This window comes from Ips typographus, linkage group LG3 (assembly GCF_016097725.1).
Source record: "Ips typographus isolate SLU linkage group LG3, UJ_Ityp_2.0, whole genome shotgun sequence".
In the NCBI taxonomy this organism is placed as follows: Eukaryota; Metazoa; Arthropoda; class Insecta; order Coleoptera; family Curculionidae; genus Ips; species Ips typographus.
In genome coordinates, this window is record NC_138424.1 from 18,145,446 (window position 1) to 18,165,438 (window position 19,993).

Genomic DNA, 19,993 nt, shown 5'->3' on the forward strand with positions numbered 1-19,993 from the left:
CAATATTTTAAGGAGTATTTTATTTTAACTTGTTTTTCACTGCGATACTACGTGTGAGACTAGATAATTTGTGTGTGTTTCGGTAGTCAGTTTTGAAAATGCCACCTTCTTAATACACTTTACGACTATCAAGGAACATTCTGAAGGAACTAGAGTTTGTGGAACAGAAAAGAATGCCTTTTCTAATAGAAAACACTGTTACAATGAAACAGCCCATATATTTACTTACTCCCAAGATGAAATTTTACAAGAACACTACAAAAACCAAGTTTATTCAAGCCAGTGGTTCTCGAAGAAACATGGATATAAGGTAAAGGTGTATTTAGCAGAAGCTGACCAGGTGATTTACCTAATACCATAAAAAGGACTCTGGTAGAGGTATTAATAAGCTGCTAATACTAGATAGCTTATGTTTCAGGTACCTTTATTTGCCTAATCTGGAGTTTGCTTATCATGTTTTGAACGGGTCCAAATTTAAAAAGTCTCATTATCAATTGCTCTAAAAGACTCTAAACAAAAGGTGTTTGAAGCAATGGTTATAATGGTGTTGTGTTGTGTCAAAATCCATATGCAGAGTGTTGAAAAAAGAAATTTCTAATAAGTTTCAGGTAATATTAGAAAGATACAAGTTACTTAATACATAAATTTGATCAAATGCCATTATTTTGCAGAATTAGCCCTTATAAATTTTGCGTGTATCTTCTCTGACTATAAGGCTAGAAACAGATGGTGCTACTGTTAAATACTGTTACGGTTTGGGCCTACTATACTCGATTCGGGATGGAATCGAAGCGCCGCAATATCTGGCCGGGCGCGTGTTAAAGTAGGCCACAGTTAGGAAGCGACACCTGGAAGCATCTTTGATATTCGAGGCAAATCGCGAAGCGTTTGGCGGTCATTCTAGAACGTGGTTTGCGAATATAAAAGAAGCGGTGTCGACGACGGCGTTGTTGTGTAGTAGTGAATTTGGAAACGCGGTAAAGTTTAAATAGCGGAATAATTGTGGAATTGTAGTAGTGTTTTAGTAGCTGAATTAATTATTTGTACGGAGTGTTTTGAAGTGTAAATAAATTTATTAATCGTTGAGTTAAATTGACTTTGTGTAAACCCACGGGAAAATCGTAACAATACTTTTACATCAGATAGTAGGTTAAATTTTTATTTTAATTATATTGTTTACACATTATGAAAAATACAAATAAAATCTTTAAAAAGTACACTCAAGATTCTTTTTTCTGGTCTAGTTTTCTTCATAAACAATCATGAAATTAGATAATTTCTTTAACTGAGGTACCTACCTGCTCTTACAATAAATTGAACTAAAATTGAAAAAACATGTTAAATAAATCACACAACAAAACCAAATTGATATGTATTTAATGCTGGGTAAATTTACAAAAAGAAATAAATAAGCAACCTATATCACAAAACCAAGAAGCAAGTTCTTAAAACACCAACAATTCTGTTATAAGTTAAAACACTGCTTTAGGATTTAATAGTTCCCAGGATACACACATTGCCTTTCCTTTCTTGCAATTTTTATGGAATAGTTCTTGAAATGTTGGTATTGGGCTGTTAATGACTCGTTTGAATGCACCTATCTGTGATATTCTTTCCATATAATTTAAATTGAATGTGGTTGTTGTTCCCAAGCCAAAGTTTGATTGGAACTTTCCGCCTTTGTTTACCACCAAATGTTGCAAGTTTTCCAGTTTGGTGAAGAAAAATCTTAAATTCTACGAAGGTCTCGCAATAACAACACTAATTAACAACTTAAACAACCCTAAATTAAGTTTTTATTTCTTCTGCAGATGTGAACCTGGTGTATTGTTTGTTGCAGTAATAAACGGACCGATAAATTATACAGGGTGGTCCAATTTTAAATGTCAATAATTCACCAATCACGTCATTTATTACACGTTATTACGGTCAAAGACACAAAACTAACCTAACCCAACTTAAAAATTGTTTTGAAAACGGAAAATTCACTTAAGAAGTTTAAAAAATATTATTGTAGCCAGTTTTCATAGTTTCCAGACAAACTAAAAGACTTTAGTTTTGAAAATTGAATTAGAAAAGATAAAAATTTCAGAAGCTTAAAAATTGTGTTTGTAACCAGTTTTCATGCAAATCGAGAGACTTTAATACTAAAAATTGACTTGTAGACATAAAAACTACTTTTTCAAGAATTTGTTACTACAAATTCATACATTTAAACCTTAAAAATTGACTTGAACCCTAAAATGTGACTGAACTAATGAAAAGTGACATCAGAATCTTAAAATTTTTGAAGTAAATTTTCATAATTTGAAGACAAATTTCAATATTTTAGTATTGAAAGTAATAAGTAATAATAATAACATAATAATAACTAGTAATGTCATTGACATTAGATTCATGAAAATTGTCTTGAAAACGAACTTTTCGTGCTTTTTACTTTGCTTTTCATTTTCTTCGAATTCTGGACTATTTTTAGTGCTTCAAAACTGCTTTCAGCTTGGAAAATCGAGTTTCAAGACTATCTTCACCAAGTTATTGACATAGCAAACTTAAAAAACAATTTTTACATTCTTCATAGACTTAAAATGGCATTCGAAGCTTTGTCACTATTAAATCGACTTCTAGACACCTCAGTGATAAAAATTCGGGTATTTCTTAATAAACTAGACTGTTTTTAGTGTTTTCAGTGCCTCAAATCGAGTTTCAAGACTATCTTTACAAAGTTTTTGACTTATCAGGCCTAAAAGCCAGTGTGTCCACTGACCATAGTCTTGAAAATGTTATTTCAAGCTTCTTCACTGTTAAATTGACTTCTACACTCATAGGTGCAATAAATTGTAGCATCTCTAAGAAATTCAGACTGTTTTTCGTGTTTTTTAAGACTGAAAAATCGAGTTTAAGACTATTTCCAAAAGTCAAGTTTCTTCAGTAATAAAAGTAAAAAATGTTGGTACCAAATGCTACAATAATAGTCTTGAGAACTAATTTTTAGAAATAAAATGTCCGAAAATTTAATTTACTTCTAGACTTGTTATCCAGTCCAGAAAATTGAGTTGTACACCAACTAAAGTCTTGAAAATATACTTTTGGACTCTCTTTAGTCCTAGTAAAGTCAGTTCTAGCATTAAAAGTCAACTTTTATATTATTTTTAGTAGTAAAAAATGAGTTTCATGCACAATACAATTTTTGTCTTGATTTCCGGACTTTTTTTAGTTCTTGAATGCCAGTTTCAGACACTCAACCAGGATGGCAGTCTGAGAAATCGAATCATAAGACCATTCCTAATAGTAAAAAGCAAGTTTTTAGACTATTCAGTACAAATTTGGACTTTTATGTTCAGTTTTAAACTATAAAACGATTTTTTTAAATTGAAATTTGGAGGACTGTGTCTTAGGAAACGATTTTCAGAAAAATGACACAATGCAAGTCAACTTATTTTTTGATTAGCTATCAAATGGTGAATTATTGACACTTAAAACTGGACCACCCTGTACAGATTTCGAAAAAAAAAGCATTGATTGCATGCAAAACATGTGAGATTTTTAGAATGTCTTTTTTTCATAACCATAATGTTTTCTCATTTTCATTTATAATTGCTTAATGAAAGATACATATTGTGAGGTTTAAAGGAGGAATTTGTCAATACGGCAACGTCCAAACAGGTGATTAAAAAGATGGATAGCCTAGCTTGTAATAAACGACGTGCGTAAATTTCAATATGGCGGAGCACTTGATGACGTAACCGCCACGGGAAAAAAATGAACCATACATCACCTATCATTCATAAGCTTAGTTCTCATAACCGCGTTTTGCGTCTGACGTCACTTATTTCCTATTGGTCAACAGTACATTTTCAGCTGACAGATCTGGCGAAAGTTTTTTCCCTGTTCACAGTAGTTGTCTCTAAACACGATATTTTTAATTGTCAGTTGTCACAATTTGTTAATATTTTGTTTATTTTTCTGTTACATTTTTAATTAAGTATTCTGCTATTCAGCTAATTCCGAGGTTAATTCAGCATGTTTTGCAGAAGTGTATTCTTCATTTTTGTCGCCTTGGAAATAAGGATGAATGAAAATATCTTAAACATAGGAAACCTATGTTTAAGATATATAATATATATATATATAAACCTATTCCTATAAACATAGGAAACCTACTTCATTTGTGCTGTGACTGCCGTGTTCATTCAATTTGTTTTCAGTTATGCCATTCAGATATAACTTTTGCCCTATGCGTCGTCCAAATGGTCAAAACACTAAAAACAGACGCTTCTTGCGGGCTGTCATTTTCAAATTTTGCTTCTACCAATAGGAAGTAACGTTAGACGCAAAACGCGGTTATGAGAACTTAACTATAGTCTCATACGTATCTAAGGTATTAGTATTTTGAATACTGTTTGTCATGTGACAAGTACAATGTCAGTTGCATGGAAAGCAAAACTTTCATGATGATGTATACTTTAAAAGAAAGAACGGAATAGTATATTCTATATTAAGAGCGGAAAGTATATATTTGCCGCTTGCACATGAAATTTGCAGCTTGAGGCGAAGCCGAACGCTGCAATCATGTAAAAGCGGCAAAAGTACTTTTGGCTCGAAATATAGACGATATTTTTTCGACGACTGCTGTGGGGTGGATTAGAAGGACAACTCGCATCATTTTCGTCGCTCGAACTCATTGTCACCGATAAATCACTTTGACGGAATGTGGTTATTTCAAACAGGTATGTCAAGCGTTGTTATGGAAACGCCGAAAAAAGTTGGTGAGTAGATTGTTAGTAGAAAGCGAAAACGCTCTAGAGCAGAAAATCTCTCTTTCTGCTCGCGCGCGGCAAATAACCCCTTTCTGCTTCTAAATGGAAGCGTACATGAGGTACTTTCAAAGTAAGTCGTCGAAAAATTATTTTTATGTATGGTGCTGTTGCTGACTGTTTGACTGCTGTTTTATGTATGTTTCCAATGAAAGGCATCCGATATGTGTTGGATCTTGTTAAAAATTTTGAAGAAACTGGTTTCGTGTGCAACAAAGTGACTGAAGCTGTACAGATTGAGGTTTTGAGTCATTTTTCTGCTGATCCTACCACTTCAATTTCAAAAACGGTTCAGTTGACAAATATTTCTTATGGTTCCATTCAAAAAGTTCTGAAACTAAACAAGTTCTTTCCATACAAAATGGGTATTGTTCATGAACTTGGAGAAGACGACTATGACCGAAGAATTCAATTTTCCAAAACATCTTTCAACCTGGAGGTGCACACTGACCGCCCCTCGCGGATCACTGCGGGGTCGGTTGTTTGTAGTTATGTTGGGACTCGGTCTGTTGGGTGATTTTTCCTTTTCTCTTAACAATTCATCTAAGAGTCGAAAAACCTCTAGACGTGGAAGACTTTTTAATAAGAGGAACTTTCAGAGATTTTCTGAGCTTTGTCGTGTCACTGACTGGCATGACGTTCTGGATCAGTGTGATCCTATCGAGTCCTTTCATACTAAATTGGACTTTTTCAATAAATCATTTCCTATGGTAAAGATAAAGAACAGGAGTGACTCGCCATGGTCCACTAAGGGTTTAAGGATCGCTTCTAAAAATATGAGATGTCTCCATTATATTATCCTTTTCTAAAGCAGTTTTCCCATCATGTCTTAAGAGGGCTCAGGTTATTCCTATTTACAAGTCCGGTGACCGCTCCTGCCCGGCTAACTATCGACCAATTGCCCTGCTTCCGGCACTGGAGAGGCTGGTCCAGAGGCGGATGATGTCGTTTCTGGAGCGACATGAGCTTCTCAGTCCATCTCAGTTTGGCTTCCGGCCAGCCATGGGCACAAATGATGCTATTTTTTCTTTTCTTCAGGATCTGTATGGTCGCATGAACTCCGGCGATATTTTGCGACTTGTCGAAGGCGTTCGACTGCGTAGACCACCAGATCTTGCTTTGGAAGCTTGAAGCTTATGGCTTCCGAGCCGCTTCTTTGTTGTGGTTTCGCTCTTTCTTGTCTGGCCGGAGCCAGGAGGTCTTTATCGGAGGCCATGGTTCTGGAGAGTTAATGTTAATTTCGGGTGTCCCTCAGGGCTCTGTTCTTGGACCTTTGCTGTTCTTGATATACATCAATGATATTGTTTCGCTCCCTATTAACGGACAATTCACTGTTTTCGCTGATGACGCGACCATTCTTTTGAGCGGCAAGAGCGCCGATTCATTGACTGCCACTATTGATGGGGACCTCTCCATAATCAAACATTGGTGCAATTCCAACTTACTGTCATTAAGTATCAGTAAGACCAAGATCCTACATTTTGGATGCTCATTGCAGGAGATTTTTGTTGCGCCCCTGGAATGAACAAGTTTCTTGGTCTTATTATTGACGACTCGCTTCGATTCGCTGAGCATGTGGACAGTCTGTGCTCTAGACTGGCGTCGGGTTGCCATGCATTGAGGGTAATCTCTGGCAATCTGGATTACCATGTAGCTAGGAGTGCATACTATGCACTGATTGACTGCCATCTCCGCTACGGCAGAGCTTTCTGGGGAGTTTGTTCTCGAAGCCGCTTCAATTCTGTGTTTTTTCTGCAGAAGCGAGCATTGAGGTGCTTGTGTCGTGTTGGATACAGGGCCTCATGTAGACCCCTCTCATTGAACATGGTATCCTCACCCTGTGCTGCATTTTCATCTTAGAGACGATTTGTCTTGTCCGTGGCAAGTTTGGGGGTCAGTTGTCCGAAGGCTCCGGCTCGGTGACTCGCAGTAGATTCGTTTTGAGGCTTCCCATTCCCCACACGGAGAAGATTAAGTCGTCGCTTATTTACGGTGGAAAGAGACTTTTCAATAACCTTCCTCTCCACGTGAGAGGCCAGCCATCTGCGCATGGATTTAGGCGTGAGGCTGAGAGGTTTTTGCTTGACGGGGCTTACTATTCTCTGAACGAATTCTACTCCAGTTCTTAAGGCGCCTTGTTCTGCCATAAATTGACCAAGCAGCACTGTTTGTATTTTTGATACTTTAAGCTTTTGTTTGGCATTTTCAGTTCCCATACTTATTATGTTTAAGAAAAGTTTTTTTTTTTAATTAAGTTAGTGTTCTAATAATTAAGTATTGCAATTTTATGCATTTTTCTTTGTTTTGTATGTTTAATAAATATACTCACAAAAAATTTGGTTTGATTTTATTGAAAAACTCAAAATTTACATAAAATTAAGAAAAACCGATTGCAGTTAGTAGAAAAAATACAAAAACAAAAAGATTTTTCTTCAAAAATAGAGAAATTAGTAGCAAAATGACTTTCGAGGATGTGCTTGTTTTGTAATAGTTTTTTAGTTTCATTTTATTTATTTGAATTCAAAATTGAACTATGCAATAATGGTGGTTGCACATCAAATCTGAAACATTACGTTCTCTAGTAAAAAATACAAAATGTTTCAATTTTAGGACGTGACACTTTTCTGGTCCATCTTGTATAGAAGAATAACATTTTTAAACTATGCAGCTTAAACATTTTCTAAAACTTGAGTAATTCTTAACACAAACGTGAGGTGAATAGACTTTGCTCTATCATTTGGACACCCTGTAGTATTATGTGACAATTCTACAATCAACCAATCGCAGCTAAAGTAAAATGGCAACGTTTTGCTCAACATATGCAATAACGCTCATGCTTTGAAAAAAGAACCTTACCTACTACTGTCTTGAAAATAAGGATTTTTTTTTTCTAGAAAATAAAGAAAATGTATTTATTTAATTTATAGAAAAGGTACATTTATGTAGGGATGTCAAGTGTTTACCATTATAGTTAGTTTTAGTAGGATTGTATGTAGTTATTAAGAAAATTAACAGTATTACTTGATGAACTTCAAAGGAGGTGAAAAAGGTGGTACGTGGAGGTAGAAGGTGGGAAAAAAAGGTTTTTTTTTTGTTTTTGGTTGTTGATTGTCAAGAGAGACTTTTAATGAAAGCTGGAAAGTCAGTTTTCTAAAAAATTCAAGCAAAAATCAGACTATCAGAAGATCAGGGGATCTTAGAAAGCTTTTTCCTTCCGGAACGGAAGTTACTGGGTGTAATACCGAGTGCTACCAGCAATTGTACCGTCTAGTCCACGTTATGACATGGAGCAGATTGTGATAGAGGACCTATTCCAGAAGTGGTTAAATCGATAACCGAGGAGGCCTCCCGGCTGTTACCGAGATACAGCCTTTGCAGTTAAAAATCCACCTCAACGGAAAAGAAGAAGATTGGTCAACTGACGGTTTATTTTGGACAATTTGGACTCTGACGAAAAGTATTAGTTGTAAGTAGTTTGTAATTTTTTGTATTAAAGACATTTGTAGTTTCAATGATATATTTAGAAGCAGGATTTTTAGGTAGAAAGTAAGTTAGATAGGTTTAGTTATTTACCTTAAAAATAACTTGGCATCCCTATTATAGAATTTTTATTCAAGCTTATTTATTTAAATTTTCTTTATTTACTAGATTATTAGAATGAATGGTCAGGGTAAATCTGATGCCAGTTATGATGATATTATCATGCAACTAGGAGGTGAGGGGGATTTGAGTAAATCCCATCTTCAGGATGATAATAATCATGACACTACCTACCAAGACAATACGAAACAAAAACTAGAAAACACTTACCGGTATATACAAATCAACAAAGTAATAAACAAGGCGGCAGTACTGGTCGACAGTGTTGCGGCATCTCCGTAACGGCTAGAACCGCATGCAGGCGGACATACAGGTATAATAGACTCTACAGAACAGAAATAAAAAATGGCAACAAACGCAAAATCTAATCTAACTCAAGAATGGTAAAAATGCATCTTTCCAGTTCAATTTTGTTTGCATGCCAACCATTTACGGGTTTTGAAACACTTACCGAAAAGCTCCACGCGACCTTCTGAGGTTCCTAATTTGTTGGCTGCTTTACAAACGTATTCTCCATATTGCTTCTTTTCAATGGTTATCACCTAAATAATCATAAAGTTTGATTATTTATCAATCATAGAATCAATGTAGTAAATTAAACAAATAATTTACTCTTTTTTTTTGTCTGATAAACATTAAACAATAATACTGTAACAGTAACGAAATAATACATTTTAGTTGTTTAAATGGATGGGTTTCATGGAAGAATTGCAAAGTTGTGTTGTATACTGCTCCATCGAGCCAAATTTGGTTGCGTTTAGGCCCGGTTGTACAGGGTTATTGTAAGGAGTTTTATTGGTTGATCATTCAGGTTGTTAAAGAACGTTGCCATATCTCAGACCACATCAAATATTTATTTTAAAACATCAGTTTAAAGTTAATAATATCAAATCAATCAATCAATCAAAAAAGTAGCTTTATTGTCGGAAACTTAAAGTCATTGACAAAGCACTGAAAACACATACAAAAACAGCAAAAAAGAACATACATAATTATTACACTACACATACAATATGAATCACACATAAATACACCTTACAATTATTAAAATAAAAACAAAACAAAAAGGCAGTCACCCTATATAAGAGAGGAGAAAGAGGATCAAAAACACAAACAGTGTTGCTTGGTCAATTTATGGCAGAACAAGGCGCCTTAAGAACTGGAGTAGAATTCGTCCAGAGAATAGTACGCCCCATCAAGCAAAAACCTCTCAGCCTCACGCCTAAATCCATGCGCAGATGGCTGGCCTCTCACGTGGAGAGGAAGGTTATTGAAAAGTCTCTTGCCACCGTAAATAAGCGACGACTTAATCTTCACCGTGTGAGGAATGGAAAGCCTCAAAACGAATCTACTGCGAGTCACCGAGCCGGAGCCCTCGGACAACTGACCCCCAAACTTGCCACGGACAAGACAAATCGTCTCTAAGATGAAAATGCAGCACAAGATGAGGATATGATGTTCAATGAAGAGGGGTCTACATGAGGCCCTGTATCGAACACGACACAAGCACCCCAATGCTCGCTTCCTCAAGAACAGCAAAGGTCCAAGAATAGAGCCCTGAGGGACACCCGAAGTTAACATTAACTCTCCAGAACCATGGCCCCCGATGAAGACCTTCTGGCTCCGGCCGGACAAGAAAGAGCGAAACCACAACAAAGAAGCGGCTCGGAAGCCATAAGCTTCAAGCTTCCAAAGCAAGATCTGGTGGTCTACGCAGTCGAACGCCTTCGACAAGTCGCAAAATACCGCGGCCGAAATATCGCCGGAGTTCATGCGACCATACAGATCCTGAAGAAAAGAAAAAATAGCATCCTTCGTGCTCATCGCTGGCCGGAAGCCAAACTGAGATGGGCTGAGAAGCTCATGACGCTCCAGAAACGACATCATCTGCCTCTGGACCAGCCTCTCCAGTGCCGGAAGCAGGGCAATCGGTCGATAGTTAGCCGGGCAGGAGCGGTCACCGGACTTGTAAATAGGAATAACCTGAGCCCTCTTAAGACATGATGGGAAAAGTATGCGCTGATTGCATCGGCGAGAACAGATAAAACATTGTCAGGCAACGCGGAAACAACCCTCATATAAATCTCATCAAATCCGGCACAATTTGACAGTTTAAAAAATTTCAATACGTCAGCAAGCTCGTGCGCGCTTACAGGAACAAGGAAAAATGATTGAGGCACAGAAAGGTGCCCAAGGTAAGATCTAGGGTCGCTGGAGCCCGAGGGAATGTCCCCAGCGAGAGCAGCCGCCACCCCGCAGTAAAAGGAGTTGAACTCATGTGGCTGAATATCACTAGGTACAGCACGAGTAGACGATCTCCCTGTAAGATCACGAACGATATTCCAGGCTTCTCTGGACCTATTGCTAGATTTGTTCAGCCTAGATATAAAGTATAATTGTTTCGCCAGACAAATTGTGTTACGAAAGATCATACGATATTTATTAAAGTAGGCAATAAAGTCAACATCCGATAAAAAGTATTTACGAATATAATGGAGACATCTCATATTTTTAGAAGCGATCCTTAAACCCTTAGTGAACCATGGCGAGTCACTCCTGTTCTTTATCATTACGATAGGAAATGATTTATTGAAGTTAAAGACCAATTTAGTATGAAAGGACTCGATAGGATCACACTGATCCAGAACGTCATGCCAGTCAGTGACACGACAAAGCTCAGAAAATCTTTGAAAGTTTCTCTTATTAAAAAGTTGAATAATTAAGTGAATAATTGATATCTTTCAATGATTACGAGACAAACTTAAAACACTGACTTCCTATTATTCATTTCATAAGCAATCAGATTATCTCGTATATCGTTGGGTGAAAACTGCAGTACTCTATCTCGTCAGAAATGTGGACAGCTAGCGAGACTTGAATGTCACCACCGCAACGGAATCAAGGATCAAGCAGAGCGCAGTGAAGATATTCCAAAAAGCGGAAAGCAGCGAAAATTAGTTACTGCGAGAAGCAGTAAACTACGACCCGGAGTTAGAGGCACTTTCCCCCGCTTTGCCTACGTAAAAAGGAGAAAACCATCCCCCACTCACCAAACCCAAAACTTTAGTATGTAAAAACAGACGGACGAAAGCCGGCTGTTTGGATCCTATAGTTTGCCAGGACCACCAGAGATGGACGAGTTGACGAAGAAATGGAGGACAAGAAGAGCCCCTCCGTCAGCGCCGATGCATCTCTGGGAACTTCCCGAAAGGGAAAATTCCTGGACTTGTAGCGACTACTTGCCTTAAATCAAGCAATTGTCGAGGTTGGAGCCTACGATTGGGAATAGTCAACGATCTGTTGTCCATTTTGATTCGGTTTTCTGGAACTGGGTTCCGAATGCCAACAGTCCAGGAAGGGAGAGCAAAGCGGTCACGTTGACCGTCAGGTTTAAGGGGACTAAATCGAATGAAAGGTTCTTTGAACAAACTTCCCAACATTTGAATTATGAGTAAGATTAGTTTAGTTTTTTTTATAAGTTCAAAGAAGTTTTCTTAGATTTAAAATTTGATTGATTAACACAGATTGAACTGATTTTTTGCATTTTTTCCCTTTTTGTGGGTAAAAATCGTCTGGCATCCCTGTTTGTTAGATTTAGCTCAAATCGATCGTGTTCATAATATTGGAAGTTCTTTCAATTGATTCGAAGACAGAAACGCCAATCACAAATTCCCTCCCAAGTCTGTCCTCCCAAATCAACGCAGCGGTTTTGACGATAACTACGTATAATTTTTGAGAAACAGATGCGTGCACGGCTTATTGGGACACCCTGTACAATCACAGTTCAAAGACAGGATCAGTAGAACTGCGACTGGTACTTGAACTTTCCCATATGAATTGCATTGATGTCAAAGTGACGTTTCTAACTTGAACCAGGCTCACAACTGGGCCTAAAGAACACATCAAATTTCTCTCCATAGAACTATAAATACAATGTACAGTGTGATTTATCCAATGAATTTGTCACAATTCCACAAATGTTGACAACTGTTAAATTTAACTCTGCGAAGCTAAAAATACAACTTCCCATATGATTTAGCAATCAATTAATATCAGCGTATTCCGGTTGTATGTTTGGCAGTTTTGACAGTTATTAGGTGACGCCCGAAATGTCAAATTTGGGACTTTAATGAGGTGTAAATACAAGGTACAACTGTTTTGCATTTGATAGTATCATTTCACTGCTGAATGAGTTTTAATCGTTATAACAAGTGTCACCTGACTAGAAGCCAGACTGTGTAGTGTCACAGCTGTCAAACTAACCGTCTTAAATAGCCGTTTAACGTCACAACTGCTTGATACAAAACGTCAACGTCACGTGTGTTCGATAGTTTATTATTGTCAGAACCTAATATTGTTATTGTGGACTTAGATCTGAATAGATATGATTACTTTAATAGGATTTGTATGAGAATTTGCAGGAGCCTGCATATGAAGCCTCAGAATATCTATTATTAAGGGTTCAAGCATGTTTTGGTCAGTTGATTTCTGAAATTTGATTTCTGACTTAGAAGAAAATGAATTCAAGTTTTTTCCCCGTATATTTTGGTTTTAAATGGCTTAATGCACATCCTTTTCAGGATATTTCAAGTCCACAATAACTCGAGTAGTTCAAGTAGGTCGCTTGTACTGAAGTAGTAAAGAAACAATAAACTGCAAACGACATTTAACTACAAAAATTATAGTTACCCTTAAAGTAGTGTCCGTAAATTCGTCAGCAACAGCAAAATGCGAAATCCTATAATGTTGATTATTGGCAAGACCAACGCCTCCCTTCTCCCACGTTATGGCCGGAGGAGGAAAAGCCTCCACGTGACACTCCAAGTCCATATCGTACTGCAACGCTTGTCCCAACCTTGGTCTAGGCACCGTCACCACTGGCGCAAACTCAACCTCCACAGCAATATTACGCTTGGCGCCACGACCCACTCCGTTTTCTCCCACACAGTAGTAAGTGCCTCTGTCCTCTTTCTTGATCGATTTGATTTTCAGCTTGTTGCCTCGGTATATCGAACCGCCCGTAGGCAAAATGGCGTTATTTTCACGTCTCCACGAGATTTTGGGTATGGGAAAACCACCGGCGTAGCATTCCATTTCTACCGCTTCCCCTTCGGACACCACCACCGATCTGGTGGAGTTGTCCGAAATTAGAGGCGGCCGACGAACTTGTACGTCCACTTCGGCACTAACTCGATTACTGGGCGATATGATGATCTGACAAGCGTACGTACCCGCGTCAGTTTCTTGCATATCTTTTATTTGGAGTATGTACGTACTACTATCCTGAAAAGAAAATTTAAATTTATGAATTTGAACAAACTTCCACTTTTTTAGCCGAATTTTTGCGACAAAACGAGTTTCACGAACTACAAAAACTCAAAAACTGTGTTCATAAATGACAGACAGGACTTTGTGTTTGTTCCACCAAAAGTCATTTCAGATTGTTTTCTGCTTAGTTTTCAGCTTATAGGTGAACTAGCTAGTATAGGGCCAACGAGGATATAATAACTAAAGGAGAGTGGTTATTGCCGTAGTAATGTCACATTGTTGTCTGTAGCGCCACGATGGAGCTCTGGTAAAACTAACTAAAAGTTATGCACGAAAACTGCTTTACCGACAGAGCAATCAGCTGATACAATACAAATATACAAATTTAATGGTAATGTTTATCAAACTTTATTTGTATTTACATTTTGTCTATCACATTTTAGCAAAATATAATATAAAATCTAAAACATAAATGTAAATACTGTAGCTCCAATTGTGTCTGTGTTCTGCTGTAAGAAATGTGAAAGAGACGTAGGCGACTCGCAGTTTGTTTTTAGACAGGGGTTAAGTTAGGAAGCGATAGTTGCAACACAAGTGCTTGTCCAAAACTGCTATGATCAGAGAAAGGATGTGTGCCTATGTTTCATAGACTATGAAAAGGCATTTGACCGCGTACAACACCACAAACTGATGCAGCTCCTCAATAGGCTTGATATAGACCAAAAGGACATTAGATGCATTGAAAACCTATATTAGAACCAAACAGCGCAAATCAAACTAGGCAATAATATGTCCAACGCCATACAGATTAGAAGGGGGGTACGACAGGGATGTGTGCTGTCTCCACTCCTATTCAACTTATATTCGGAAGCAATATTCCAAGAGGCCCTGGAAGACGTGGAAATGGGAATCACAGTCAATGGAGTGTGGATCAACAACATCCGCTATGCTGACGACACGGCCTTAATTGCTGATAACATACACGACCTACAACAACTGGTCAACAAGGTAGGCGAACAGAGCAAATCAATGGGCTTAAATATCAACACCAAAAAAACAAAGTTTATGATTATCTCTAGAAACCTAGAAATATGTAATTAATATATAATTAATATATATATAATTAATATATAAATATTTGGAAACTCCACCATTGGACTCCACTTGGGCATCTGGCTTTTCGAAGACTGGACATCAGACAAGGAAATAAAATGTCGCATTGAACAAGCTCGACAGGCATTCCTAAGTCTTCGAAGAGTGCTTACCTGTTCCGATTTTGACCTTAACCTAAGGCTCAGATTCACTAAATGCTACGTTTGGTCGGTGCTTCTCTACGGTATGGAAGGTTGGACATTGAAGGCGGCTGCAATCAACAAATTGATGGAGGCTTTCGAGATGTGGCTGTGTCGCAGAATCCTGAAGATACCCTGGACGGCTAGACTAACAAACGAAGAAGTTCTAAGACGAGTCAACAGACAGCGTGAACTGTTTGAATCGATTAAGAGAAGAAAAACGGCATACCTGGGGCACATAATGCGAAACACGAAATATTAATTCTTACATCTATTGATTGAAGGCAAGATCGAAGGCCGGAGAGGAATCGGAAGGAAAAAATGTCTTGGCTGCGAAATATCAGACAGTACACACCGCAAGAAATAAGGAAGAAATGGAAAATGTTATCGCAAACATCCATTAGTGGATACGCATTGGAAGAAGAAGAAGTTCTGCTGTAACTTCAATTTACTTTTCACTCCCATCTCTCAGACAACATTAGCCAGAAAAGAAAATCTTTCCACCCTAGAAACAGTACTTTTTTGGCGAGGTTTTCGGTTTTTGTTTTATTTGTGTCACAATGGCTTCTGTTCTGACCAGAACAATTTACCAAACGGTTTATGTTTTAATTTTGATTTTGAATTTTCACAATTTAGTAAATAACACTTGCGCTTGCATACTTTAAAGACAGTGACAGTAGACAGCCGGCGATTGACACTAAAAGACAAGTTTGAAGATAGTAGTGGCGCCGCCAAGTTCCTCTGGACGAACTAGAATCTCTCAGCCAATCCGTACATAAGCTTCGAACACTCTCCTTTAGTTATTTATATCCTCGTTGTATAGGGCAAGGACGGTAAACAATTATGGTTGTTATTTTGTTAATGTCTGACAGGGCTAATATTTCATCAATAATGACACCTATTAAGGTCAATTATCTAAGAAATAATGCCCTAGGGCGTTATGTAACACTATTTTAATTGTCAAAGCATCCGGAAGATCAAGTGACCGATTTACATGGCACAATATTATTTGAAGAGTTTGTTTTTTTAATGTCACGTGACTCCCTTTAAGGTGAAAACGGTGATGTGTGACGTCAATCGTCAAATTTCATTTTAAAGGTCACGTGCGACTCTTTTCACGTCAAAACGGAATCCGAAGGTTACGTGACTGTTTTAAACGTCAAAATATTATTTGAATCGTTTTTTCAGTGCAAACTGATAATTTTAAAATCATGTGACTATTTTTTACAGTGAAATTAGCCACGTGACGATTTTCAATCAGTGACTCTCTTTTAATGTCAAAACGAAATCCTAAAGGTCACGTGACTGTTTTAAATGGGATAATCGTAAGGTCACATCTTAAAAATGCAATTCATAATGCCACGTGACAGTTTTAAATGTCAGAATGTTATTTCGAGGGTTACGTGACCGTTTTTCAGTTCATACTGACATTTTTAAAGTCACATGACACTTTTTACAGTAAAAATTGCCACGAAACCATTTTCAACCAACAAATTAATTTTTAAAGATCACGTGACTATTTTTCAGTCTAAACTGAACCAAGTAACTATTTTTAAGGTTAAAATGTCATCCTTAACGTCGCGTGACAGTTTTTACGTTCAGACTGATATTTTAAAGTCACGTGACGATTTTCAATCATCAAATTTAAATTTAGAGTTCCCGTGACTCTTTTTTTAACGTCAAAACGAATCCTGAAGATTACGTCACTCTTTTAAGATTAAAAATAGAATTCATAATGCCACGTGACAGTTTTAAATGTCAAAATGTTATTTTAAAGGTCACGTGGCCGTTTTTAAGTTTCAACTGATATTTTTTCAAGTCACGGAACTCTTTTTAAGGTAATAATGGTCACGTGACAGTTTCAATCATCAAATTTTATTTTAAAGATCACGTGACTCTTTACAGTAAAAATGGTCACATGATGATTTTTCATCCATTTTTTTTTAAAAGGTCTAGTGACTTTTAACGTCAAAACAGGATCCTAAAGGTCATGTGACTGTTTTAAATAGCAAAATCGTATTTAAGAGGTCATGTTACCGGTTTCTAGTTTTAAACACTGAATCACGTGACTATTTTTAAGGTTAAATCATCCTAAACGCCTCCTGACAGTTGTCAAGTTTCAAACTGATAATTTTAAAATCATGTGACTAATTTTTACAGTAAAATTAGCCACGTGACGATTTTCAATCATCAAATTTATTTTTAAAGGTCTAGTGACTTTCTTTTGATGTCAAAACGAAATCCTAAAGGTCACGTGACTATTTTAAATACGAAAATCGTATTTTAAATGTCACATCTGCAATTCATAATGCCACGTGACAGTTTTAAATGTCAGAATGTTATTTCGAGGGTCACGTGACCGTTTTTCAGTTCATACTGACATTTTTAAAGTCACCTGACACTTTTTACAGTGAAAATTGCCACGAAACCTTTTTCAACCAACAAATTAATTTTTAAAGATCACATGACTCTTTTCTACCGTTATAACAAAATCCTGAAGGTTACGTGACTATTTTTCCGTCTAAACTGAATCAAGTAACTATTTTTAAGGTTAAAATGTCATCCTTAACGTCGCGTGACAGTTTTTACGTTTAGACTGATATTTCAAAGTCACGTGACGATTTTCAATCATGAAAAAGGTCTAGTGACTCTTTCTTAACAAAACGGAATCGACTGGTCATTGTAACTAGAACCAGAACCAACAGAACAGATTCGTAAAGGTCACTTGACTGTTTCAAATGGCAAAATCGTATTTGAAAGGTCACGTGGCTGTTGTTAAGTTTCAACTGATATTTTTTAAAGTCACGGGACTTTTTAAGGTAATAATGGTCACGTGACAGTCAAAATCATCAAATTTAATTTAAAAGATCACGTGACTCTTTACAGTAAAACTGGTCACATGATGATTTTTTATCAATTTTTTTTTAAACGTCTAGTGACCCTAAAGGTCATGTGACTGTTTTAAATAGCAAAATCGTAATTAAGAGGTCATGTTACCGGTTTCTATAGTTTTAAACACTGAATCACGTGACTATTTTAAATGTTAAATCATCCTGAACTCCTCCTGACAGTTTTTACGTTTCGACTGATATTTTTAAAGTCACGTGACTCTTTTAAGACTAAAAATGAAATGTATTAAGTTTAAACATTAATTAAGGAAAAAATGGCGAGGTTTTGTTTTTTGTTTATCAATCCCAATCCTCTGACCAGTTTCGGCGTATTACGGCTCATCAGAGAGGAATACGGCTTGATAACCAAATTTTCTTAATCTGTTGCTGTTAAATTAACTAAAACTAAAAATCAAATATCAGCCAATTACAAAAGTTTGGTTAATGGTAAACATGCAGATCACAAAACTGTGTTTCCTGTGCGAATATACTCACTTGATCATGACGCAAAGAAAATCTGGAGTCATGTAAAATAAGTGAGCTGCCAGTGGATATTGGTAAACTATTGCCATTATCCAATTTCATCCATATCACTGAATAGCTTTGGGTATATTGCACGGAGCATTTCAGTTCAACAATACCTCCCAAGTCCAAGATCTGTGTCTGGGATATGTAGGATATTGTGGGCGACCTTTGTGCATTTACTGAAAGAGAAATAGTGATTATTAGTTTGTAAACTGTAAATTGCACAACATAAACTATTCCCAAATGCTTGAAATTACTATAAAAAAATAGTCAAAACTGAGGAACAAGGGTTTCTGGATCTGAAAGGAAATCTGAATTATTTTTTACCGTTTTGACGTTCAATTTTTGACCCAATTACAAATGTAATGCTTTTTCCAAACTCCAAAGTATGTAGATGCCAAAGCACTGTTCCCTAAACTTCAAGTTTGCACATCTCTTATTAAGTTTAGAAGTAAAAAAGGAAAAGCAGCACTTTTAACTATTCAAAGACCGAAAGAAGCCTTCTGGTTATAATTTGACTCCTGGAAAACAGTAAGAGGCTTCCTATCTTCAATCAAACGTTTTCTAGCTTCAATTTGACAATTTCTATCCATTAAAATGCTTACAGTATTAATATGACAACTTTGAGTACAGAAAGAAGCCTTCTGGCTATAATTTGACTACTGGAAAACAGTAAGAAGCTTTCTGTCTTCAATCAAAGGTTTTTTAGCTTCAAATTGACAATTTCTATCCATTAAAATGCTTACAGTATTAATATGACAACTGCGAGTACAGAAAGGAGCCTTCTGGTTATAATTTGACTACTGGAAAACAGTAAGAGGCTTCCTATCTTCAATCAAAGGTTTTCTAGCTTCAATTTGACAATTCCACCTTTGAAAGTGCTTACAGTTTTAAATTACAACTCAGAGTCTTAAGAAAAGCTTCCAGGTAGCACTTTTGACTTTTCAAGGACAGAAAAAAGTCTTCTGGTTATAAGTTTAATTACTGAAAACATTAAGAGACTTCTTGTCTTCAATCAAAGGTTTTCTACCTTCAATTTGACAATTTCTATCCATTAAAATGCTTACAGTATTAATATGACAACTTCGAGTACAGAAAGAAGCCTTCTGGTTATAATTTGATTACTGAAAAACAGGAAGAGGCTTCCTATCTTCAATCAAAGGTTTTTTAGCTTCAATTTGACAATTCCACCTTTGAAAGTGCTTACAGTTTTAAATTACAACTCAGAATCTTAAGAAAGGCTTCCAGGTAGCACTTTTGACTTTTTAAGGACAGAAAAAAGTCTTCTGGTTATAGTTTAACTACTGAAAACATTAAGAAACTTCCTGTCTTCAATCAAAAATTTTCTAGCTTCAATTTGACAATTTCTATCCATTAAAATGCTTACAGTATTAATATGACAACTTCGAGTACAGAAAGAAGCCTTCTGGTTATAATTTGACTACTGGAAAACAGTAAGAGGCTTCCTATCTTCAATCAAAGGTTTTCTAGCTTCAATTTGGCAATTTCACCTTTGAAAATGCTTACGTATAGTATTAATATGACAAGCACTTTTGACTATCAAAAGACAGAAAAAAAACAAAAAAAAGTTTAGGATGGAAACTAT

General features: G+C 36.6%; 1 protein-coding gene across 9 annotated transcripts in view; it reads right to left on the reverse strand.

Moving 5' to 3' along the window:
* Lac (septate junction protein lachesin) overlaps positions 1 to 19,993 on the reverse strand; it is a 38,023-nt gene that overhangs the window by 11,508 nt on the left and 6,522 nt on the right. For 8 of the 9 annotated variants that reach the window (XR_014177671.1, XR_014177674.1, XR_014177672.1 and 5 more), the window contains exons 2-5: positions 18,358 to 18,566; positions 13,104 to 13,697; positions 8,866 to 8,956; positions 8,625 to 8,739 (exon numbers count right to left, since the gene is read on the reverse strand). Coding sequence is in view for 3 of the 9 variants with exons in the window: in XM_081975997.1 (XP_081832123.1) it covers positions 8,625 to 8,739; positions 8,866 to 8,956; positions 13,104 to 13,697; positions 18,358 to 18,566 (1,009 nt within the window). In the remaining 6 variants the exon portion in view is untranslated. The remainder of the gene's footprint in view (positions 1 to 8,624; positions 8,740 to 8,865; positions 8,957 to 13,103; positions 13,698 to 18,357; positions 18,567 to 19,993) is intronic. The other variant, XM_081975999.1, reaches the window with a different exon arrangement.